The sequence below is a fragment of the Leopardus geoffroyi genome, chromosome E2, assembly GCF_018350155.1.
Source record: "Leopardus geoffroyi isolate Oge1 chromosome E2, O.geoffroyi_Oge1_pat1.0, whole genome shotgun sequence".
Lineage (NCBI taxonomy): Eukaryota > Metazoa > Chordata > Mammalia > Carnivora > Felidae > Leopardus > Leopardus geoffroyi.
In genome coordinates this window covers 60,860,486-60,868,967 of record NC_059335.1, presented here as the reverse complement: position 1 = coordinate 60,868,967, position 8,482 = coordinate 60,860,486, and the positions used below count along the sequence as shown (strand labels likewise).

General features: G+C 68.3%; 2 protein-coding genes across 2 annotated transcripts; one reads left to right on the top strand and one right to left on the bottom strand.

Annotated features, from left to right (window-relative positions):
- The first annotated feature begins 49 nt into the window (after positions 1-49).
- APRT (adenine phosphoribosyltransferase) lies at positions 50-2,991 on the top strand. The gene is made up of 5 exons (XM_045440004.1): positions 50-592; positions 718-824; positions 1,914-2,047; positions 2,278-2,356; positions 2,601-2,991. The coding sequence occupies exons 1-5, from the start codon at positions 513-515 to the stop codon at positions 2,741-2,743; spliced, it is 543 nt and encodes a 180-aa protein (XP_045295960.1). The 5' UTR covers positions 50-512; the 3' UTR covers positions 2,744-2,991.
- Positions 2,992-3,414: 423 nt separating this feature from the next.
- On the bottom strand, positions 3,415-7,911 carry CDT1 (chromatin licensing and DNA replication factor 1). Its single transcript, XM_045440001.1, has 10 exons — positions 7,534-7,911; positions 6,906-7,001; positions 6,678-6,832; positions 5,968-6,165; positions 5,728-5,873; positions 5,462-5,562; positions 4,835-5,023; positions 4,441-4,593; positions 4,167-4,368; positions 3,415-3,749 (listed from the first exon to the last, which is right to left on the bottom strand). The coding sequence occupies exons 1-10, from the start codon at positions 7,762-7,764 to the stop codon at positions 3,586-3,588; spliced, it is 1,635 nt and encodes a 544-aa protein (XP_045295957.1). The 5' UTR covers positions 7,765-7,911; the 3' UTR covers positions 3,415-3,585.
- Positions 7,912-8,482: the final 571 nt, after the last annotated feature.

Genomic DNA, 8,482 nt, shown 5'->3' with positions numbered 1-8,482 from the left:
CTTGTTTTCTTTTTTTTAAATCAGGATTTGACCCTTTGCGGAAGTGGGCGGGGTGGGTTTCCCTCTGCCCCGCCCCGTCGCTGATGCCGGGGCTGGACTCTCGGTGGCCCCGGCACGCCCAACTCCCGCGCGCTCCCGGAGGGTCTGGCGGAGCCGGCCCGTCCCCTCCAGGGCTCGGCACCCCCGCTGCCGTCCCCGTCCACCGGCGTACTCCTGCAGGGGACGCTCGGGCTGGGCACCGCATGTTGGTGGCCGCGCGCGTCCGCCCCTCGCACCGCGCGGTAGGAGAGCGAGCGCGGCGGCGGCGACGAGCCGGACGGGGCGCGCCTGTTCAGGACGCTAGAGCAACAACGCGGCACCCAAGATTCGGTGGAATACGGTAGTCCCTGCGGGGGACGGCGGCCCCGCCCACTGGCGCCTAGCATAGGCGCCCCGCCCGCTCGCGCAGGCGCAGAGCCGCCGGCGCACCCCTGCCGCTCGCGGACACGCGCTCACCCCGCGCTCACCCCGGGATGGCGGACTCCGACCTGCAGCTGGTGGCGCGGCGCATCCGCTGCTTCCCGGACTTCCCCGTGCCCGGCGTGCTGTTCAGGTGCGGGGGCAGGCGCGGGGCGGGGCGGGGGGGCGACCGCGCGGGGCCAGGCCAGCGAGCCCGCCGTCCCCGTGCGGGGCCCGGACCCGACCCCGGGGGTCACCAGGCCTGCCCTCGCGTGCCAGGGATATCTCGCCCGTCCTGAAGGACCCCGACTCCTTCCGCGCGTCCATCCGCCTCCTGACGAATCACCTGAAAGAGACCCACGGCGGCAAGATCGACTACATCGTGGGTAAGTGGAGGGGGCAGGGGCGGGTCCTCGAACCCCGGGTGGACCCTCCCCGGGCCTCCTGCCTGCCCCCGGCGCCGATGCTGTGCCCTGGGGTGTCTCGAGAGGCCTGGAGAGGTCGCCGGGTCGGTGCCAGGCTCCGCGAGGGTACCGTGGCCGTTCCTCCCCCCTGAGCCCTGAGCGGCGCGGAGGGGCGACCCACGTTAGCTTAGGAGAGGCTTGGGGGGCGTCCGTCGGCGACACGCTGAACGTCTCACCGTGCTTGGCTGCCGATCCTCGAGTAGGCTGTAAGGATGGCCCTGCTGAGCGGCACTTGGCCGCCTGAGGGTGGGCGCGTCCTTGCGGTGGCCGGCTGAGGGCAAGGTCACCCCATCGCCGTGCCCCTCGCTCTCGCCGACTTCCTGGTCCTCCGTTCTGGACTGGTGGGGCTACGGGCTGAGTATCCCCAGGGGTGTCTGACCAGAGTCCACTGGGCCAAGAACACTCTTGTTCCCCATCTGTGTGTTGAGCTGTGGGCCAGGCCCTCTGCCCAGCACGGGGCTTCAGGGAGGACCCCAGCAGGCCAGGTCTCCGTGACAGCGCCATGCCCCGGCCCTCCCATGGCTCCCCGCTGCCCTGCGGGACCACCGCTTTTCACTTGACTGTGTCCTTCGGAGGGTTCCTTCCTCTGGAAGCCCTCCCTCGCTGCACCCCTAGGGGGTGGGGCCTGCGCTTCCCCGTGAGTGACCGCGGGAGATAGCAGGAGATAGCCCGGGGCCAGCCCCTCCAGGGCAGATGCTGCTGCAAGAATGACAGGAGCTGTCTGAGTCCGCTCCTTGGTTATTAGCAGCCCAGTGACAGGCTGGCGGCAGGGCTGTGGGGAGAAGGCAGGTAACTTCCCTGAGGCCACACAGTTATTTCCGCTTCTGGGTCCCCGCTCCTGCCCTGCAGCACCCAGCAGGCTCTGTGCACAGAGGTAGGTGCTCAGTCAAGGACTTTTAGCTGGAGCCAACAAAGCCAGGGGCTTCTTGCCATTGTCCGGCACTGGCCCCTGGGGACCCTCGTGCTCCCGTGCCACACAGCCACCCCTGACACCCCACCTCTGACCAACAGGCCTAGACTCCCGAGGCTTTCTGTTCGGCCCCTCCCTGGCCCAGGAGCTTGGCTTGGGCTGCGTGCTCATCCGAAAGCGAGGGAAGCTGCCCGGCCCCACGGTGTCTGCCTCGTACACGCTGGAATATGGGAAGGTGAGTGGGCTGGGCACCGCCACCCGTGACCCTTGGGCTTCCTGAGGATATCCCCTGGGTCGGGTGTAGCTGCCTCGGCTGATGCCAACTCTGCCCGAGACGCCAGCCTAGCTCACGCAGCCAAGCGGCAGCTGGGTGGGTTGGGCTCTCGTCGGCACCACCTCCCAGGCTCTGCACACCAGGGCCGCGTCTGGAGACGTGCAGACCGAGTGCCTGCTTCCCATCTGCAGGCTGAGCTGGAAATCCAGAGAGACGCCTTGGAGCCAGGGCAGAAGGTGGTTGTCGTGGACGATCTGCTGGCCACTGGGGGTGAGGGTCTCCCCGCCCCCTCCCTCCGGCAAACAGGGCCTGGCGCTAGGACTGCTGGGGGTGCAGGAAAGTGGCTCAGCCCACGTGTGAGACCCGGGTTGGGGCCTGAGCGCTGTACACTTTACGCGTGAGCGGCAAGACCCTGTGTGGGCAGGTGGGAGCCTCGTCCCCACGCCACCTCCTCCCCCTCCCCGCCCCCCGGCTGGGTGGGGCCTCATTGTGTGCCCTCTGCCGACCCACTCAGGAACCATGCATGCGGCCTGTGAACTGCTGGGCCAGCTGCGGGCGGAGGTGCTGGAGTGCGTGAGCCTGGTGGAGCTGACCTCGCTGAAGGGCAGGGAGAAGCTGGGGGCCGTGCCGGTCTTCTCTCTTCTGCAGTACGACTGACCCACCCTCCCCCCTCTGGCGGAGAGGAGTTCCTGCCTCGTGGCTGGCCGATGGCCGCCAGGGGGCGCTGGCCACCCGTCTGGACTTTGTTTTTAACTTTTTTGCAGTTGCCCTTTTCTACCACCTGGGGCCCTTCCTGCAGGTTCTGGAGGTGCCGAGGCCTGGAGCTGGTAGCTCAGGCCAGAGCCCCGGCCACCGCAGGGCCACCTACAAACACCGAAAAGAGGTGAATAAAGTGCTTTGCTAGAGTGGCTGTTCTTTATCCGGGGCCAAGAGGCACGGGAATCCCACTTGGCGGGTTGGGCGGGCATGTGTCTGGCGTTCTGTGGCTGTCTGCTCCCAGCTGCCTCTCAGGAGGCAGGTGCTACCCAAACGGCCTCTCAGTTGCTGTGGTCAGTCACACCAGCAGGGTGGCTCACGACACTGTCAGTGGAGTGGGGCTGGCTCCTGAAGGTTCCGGGGAAAATCGGGCTCCGGGCCCCCCCTGCATCCCCCAGTCCTGCAGTCCGCCTCCCTCTTGTACGGGTCCAGCGGTGACACCGAGCCACTGGGTCACCAGGGATTCCCATGTGGACATATCGGGGGCATTGTGCCAACCGCCTCACCCAAGCTTGCACAGACTGCAAAGCCACCCCACTCCGCTGTGCCCCCAAAGACACCAACGATGACAGTCACCAACAGAAACCAGTTTAATGACAATGTTCTGCAAGAGGGTGGGCCCACCACCCGCACTGGCCAGGGACCCTGGTGGGGAGTTAGGAGGGGAAGAAAAGTGCATTGTGTTCCTAAAGGGAATAAAAGAGACACGGCAGGCCAAGGACCTAAGCCCAGGCCCACGAGGCTCACAGCGCCGCCTCGGCACGGGCAAGGTGGGCCAGCCGGGCGAGGACACCTGCCAGGTCAGCAGCCTTGTCCAGCTTGACATAGGTGTCGGCGCGGACGTGGTGGAGGCTGAGCCAGTCGGGCAGCAGCTCAGAGAGCAGCTGTACGTGCTTCTCCATCTCCCCTGCAGACAGACAGGATGTGAGCAGGGCCGTGCGCCTGGGAGGGGGTACTGACCCCTTGTGGGGGGGTCCAGACCAGTCAGCGGGCCGGCCCCCCCCCCCCCCCCCCCCGCAGGCCTGTCCAAGCCTCCAAGCAGCAGACCCAACAGTGGGAAGGTGGAAGGGCTCGGGCCGGGCAGTGACAGAATGGCCTTGCTGAGAAGCTGACCCTCCCACTGAGCCCAACACCCAGCCTGGAGGGGGAAAGGGGGGAAGGGGGAGGGAGGGGTCGCCCTGCAGTCTGGAGGGAACCCACAGTCCCGTGGGGCCCGGCGCTGTCTGAGGGGGTCTGGGGGCCGGGTGGGGGCTCGAGGACACCGTGCCCAGCCTCATCCTGAGCGGGGAACACAGGGAGGGCCCGGCCCCGCCCCTGCACACACCAGGGCTCAGGGCTGCATGGTAGCTGCCCGCCATCCTGGCGCAGGCCACCTCCATGGTGAGGGCGGGCTTGCGCTCCGACACGAAGATGCCACGCAGCACGCGGGCCAGCTCGGGCAGCCGCTCCAGCCGCTGCAGCCGCCGCTCCTGCTCCGGCTGCCGCGTCATCTGCGCCAGCTGCTTCTGCGCCTGCTTGCAGCGGATCTGCGGTAGGCCCCGAGAACGGTCAGTGGAGAGCCGGTCCCACGGGCCCCTGCCAGGACCCCGGACACTCACCCGCTCCAGCAGGTCCTGGGACACCCCCTTCAGGGCGGCAGGCGGGGTGGCCGGCGGGGTGGCCGGCGGGGTGGCCGGCAGGGCAGGGCCGGGGGACCCGGGGCTGCCGGACTTGGCCGTACGCAGAGCCAGGTCGCTCAGGGCCTTTTCCATCTGAGGCAGTTCAGAGGGGAGAATCAGAAGGCCCCACCCACCCGGCCCGGCCACAGGGAGGTCACTGTCTGCCGGCCTAGGCTCACCCTGAGCATCACGGCAGGTGGCCGGTGCCCAGGGCGCAGCCTGCCAAGTAGGCAGCGCTCCGTAAGGGGGGAGGGCACGTCCCAACACCCCGGAGGCCCATGGCCAAGACTGGAGTCCATCGGTGCCCGCCCCGCAAGCCCTAAGGCGGCCTCACCCTGGGTGACATCAGGCTGCGGGCACGGGCCAGCACCTCCTGCGCGGTGGCCAGCTTCTCCGTGGTGGGGGGCTGGGGCAGCTCAGCCGGCTCGATGTCAGGCACTTCGTCCACATTGAAGTGGGGGTGCCAACGTGTCAGCTGGTCCTCAGGCACCACCATGGGCGGGTTCAGGGAGGCGAGGAAGGCCTGTGTGAGGAGACGCGAGTGCCAGGTGAGCCCAGGCACATCTGCATTGGGCGGGGGCGGGGGCGGGGGCGGGGGGGCGGGCAGGGCTGATGCCCAGTCGGGCCATCTTGGGATCAGGCGCTCAGCTGGGCCAAAGGGCACGACACCCGGCACAGAGCAGCACTGAGCCCATCACGCGCCCCCGGGGCCTGAGGCTGCAGCCCTGAGCTCCCGGCCCTCCACTGGGGAACCAGGAGCGGGGCTGTCGCCCAGCCCTGCACCCACCCCACGAGGCAGCCACGGAGACGGGTGAAGAGAACTCGAAGAGTCAGCCTCTCACGAGGGCCCGTCTCCTGCGGGGTAAGACGGAGCTGTGACAGGGACGGTTCGGGGCCCAGCCCAGGGCCTGCCGGGGAGGTGCTTCCTCCGAGGACGGAGCCGGTCACCCCCGTCACTCACCCTGTGGTGCTCCCGGACGCGCTCCACCAGATTCTGGCCGAAGACCTGTCTGCGCCGCAGGAGGTGCGAGGCCGTGAGCTGGGGAGCCGTGCTGCCAGCCTCTGCGGGAAGACTTCAGGCCTGAGCCCCCAGCCCGGGCCCGCCCCGTCACCCAGGCCCCCAGGCTGCTGGTCTCCGACGCCTCACGCCACGCCCAAAACCACCCAGTGTCACTGGCGGGGAAACCGAGGCTCGGACACGCGTGACTTCAGTCAGAGCGCGCTCACCCTGGTCTAGCAGCGGCTCAATGGTAAGCTGGTAATCGGACCTCTTGACGCCGTCCTTGAAGGTGGGGACGTTGCGCTCCTGGCGGAAGCGGTAAGAAGCGGGGTACACGGTTCTGATCTGGCCCACGTTGCGCTCCTCAAAGCGCCTGCGGGACAAGGTGCTGGGTCAGAGTGCTCCGGGAAGGGCACACTCAGACCGTACGGGCAGGGTGAGGCCCCCACCCTCTGCGGGCCACTCACTTGCGCATCATGTCCTGGACGCCCTGCTTAACCTTGGCAAAGGTCGCGGTCTCGGAGCGGTTGTAGAGCATGCCCACGATGGTGTCCATGCTGCGGAACATCTCGGCCAGCACCTGGTACTTGTAGGGCAGCACAAGCCCCGGGGGCCCCGGCTGGGCCAAGGCGTGGAAGCGCTGGTAGGCGGGCGCCTTCTGTCCGCTGCCAGGAGGGGAGTGAGGCCTCAGGAGAAGCACCAGACCCACACCCTCCAACACCGACGGCAGGCAGGCCAAATGGCCAGGGAGACCCCGGAGCCGGGGCCTGAAAACCGTCCCTGTTCCCGTGACACACCACACACCAGTCCCAAAGCCCAGTCTCCCGTCACCAGCACTAGGGCTGGAACCAGAAAAGCGTGGCCTCACATCTCGCCCGGTCACCTAGGGAAGTCCTGGCTCCTTATCTCTACGAGGCACATATGACCTCAGGAGCTCAGGAGGACAGACATGGGCGCAGGAGACAAATACCCAACAAATGGCAGCTGTAGACGGCATTCCAAAGTCACAAGGGCCACTGAGGCAAGAACGGGCACCCTCTTATGGATGGAGGCTGAGGTGCAGAGCAAGTGAGTGGCAGGGACTGGAAGGGGAGCAGCCCCCCAGCCTTGTCCCGCCTGCCATGTTCCCACCAGCCCAGCCTTTCCCTGGGTGCCTGTCTGCCCACCCAGGACTCACCATGGCCCTGCTGGCTGCCCCTGGTCCTCCAGCACGCAGGGTTCCCCAGCATCCTTCCTCTGGGCACTTGCTTTCAGCTCCTGGGCCCGGGCCCCTAGCTCCCGTGCCCGCTGTAGGCACGACTTGAGTTCAGAAAGTGTGACTTTTGAGGAGGCCTGTGGACACAAGATGCCATCAGCTGGCCCGTCACCCCCACACCACTCTCCCTCCCCCCGGGGCCAGCCTCACCTTGTCCTCCTGGGCTGCCAAGCAGGGCAGCTGGCCTGCTGAGAGAGTGGCCTCCTCTGGGGAGCCTGGGGCAGCCAGGGCACTGGGGCTCGAGACCTGGTGGACAGGACCGCAAAGGAGAACGAGTGAGGACACCCTGCGGTAAGAGAGGGCTTCCTACTTCCCTCAGCTGGCTACACACCAGCTGCTGGGGCACCAATGACAGTTTCTGCTGGAGTCAAGTCAGAGGGGCCAGGCCTGACCCCTTGCCCAGCCTTGCTGGCAAGCTAGACGCGCAGCCGCCCACTGCGCTCGGGCCTTCTGTCCCCACCCCCACTGACGTGCTCTCCAGCAGGCCGGCCCACCTGCCGGGTCTCAAGTGACCCGGCCCCGCGCTTTCTCCACTGTCTCCCGCAGCCGCTCCAGGCCCGTTCTCCGAATGGTCGAGTCCTCCCTCTCGAGGCTTCGGTTCACCGTGTGCATGCAACCCCCTGCTCTGCGCCCTCCCTCCAGGGCAAGTCTTTTTGGAGGCCACCCCGCCCTGTTTCCCGGCTCTCCCCTCCAAGTGTTTTCCCCCGTCGGTGCCCATCCACTCACCCCGCCCCCCGCCCCGGCCTCAGTTTCCCCCCTCTCCCCGCCGCGGCCTCACCGTGTCGGCCGGTAGCCGCAGCCGCCTGCGCGCGGGCGGCGCGGGGTGGTCGCGCGTGGGCTCGGCGGGCGGGCGGGCGCGCTTGCGGCTGCCTCCCGGGGTCCGGGCCGGGGTGGGGGGTGCCGGCTTGGCGGGGCTCGGGGTGCGCCAGGCCGGCTTGGCCCGCGGCGGCGCGGCGCGGGGCCCGGGGCGGCGGCGCGCGAAGAAGTCGGTGAGACGGGGCTGTGCCATGGCGGGACCGGGGGCCGGGGACCCGGCGGGACCGAGGACCCGGCGGGACCGAAACAGAGCAGACTGCAGTCCGAGGCCGGAAGTGGGGCCGCGCTCCGCGCCGATTTTCCCGCCGCGCGTGGCCCCGCCCCTCCGCGGGCGGAACCTTCGGCGCCAGGGCGGGGTGCGGGGGAGGCCGGGAAATGGACTCGCCGGGGCGCATGCGCACTGGTACTCTTTTGCCGGGCCGCAGCGCGCAAGCGCCTTAGAGCCGGCCGCCTCCGCAGGGCTCGGGGATTTGACGACCCTCCCCGGCTGGCGGCGGTCGTCGAGCCAGTGCGGTCCCGGAGCAGAGAGACATGCTACGTACTTCCTGCTTGAATTGCAAGCGGTGCGCGTTGGACGACACTGGCCCTCCGCGGCGAGGCGCCTCGGGGCAGCCAGACCCCCGCACGAAGACCGCTGCGTCGACTCTGGGTGCGAATCGTATGTCAGTCCCGCTGCCATGTTTTTAAAAGGAAGAGTGGCTTTCAGAACGGGATCAGTGGCAAGAAAAGGGGTGTTAGTCCCCAGAGCCTACGGCCGAGGTCGTCTGGAGTCCTGGAGACCCCGCTGCCCGGGAGGCGCGAGGGCGCAGCCGGCGGGGTGTCCTCCGAAGGCCGAGCGCCGGCTTGGGGGCTTTGTTCCTCCGTCTTCTCCAGGCTTTCCGTTAGGAGCCGAGCGTTGGGAAAACAGAAAC

Coding starts and splice junctions, on each gene's coding strand:
- APRT (XM_045440004.1), top strand. CDS start 513: ATGGCGGACTCCGACCTGCAGCTGGTGGCGCGGCGCATCCGCTGCTTC. Junction 593..717: donor GTGCCCGGCGTGCTGTTCAG/GTGCGGGGGCAG, acceptor CTCGCGTGCCAG/GGATATCTCGCCCGTCCTGA. Junction 2,048..2,277: donor ACACGCTGGAATATGGGAAG/GTGAGTGGGCTG, acceptor TCCCATCTGCAG/GCTGAGCTGGAAATCCAGAG.
- CDT1 (XM_045440001.1), bottom strand. CDS start 7,764: ATGGCACAGCCCCGTCTCACCGACTTCTTCGCGCGCCGCCGCCCCGGG. Junction 6,833..6,905: donor TGGCAGCCCAGGAGGACAAG/GTGAGGCTGGCC, acceptor TTGTGTCCACAG/GCCTCCTCAAAAGTCACACT. Junction 5,563..5,727: donor TGAGCCGCTGCTAGACCAGG/GTGAGCGCGCTC, acceptor GTCTTCCCGCAG/AGGCTGGCAGCACGGCTCCC.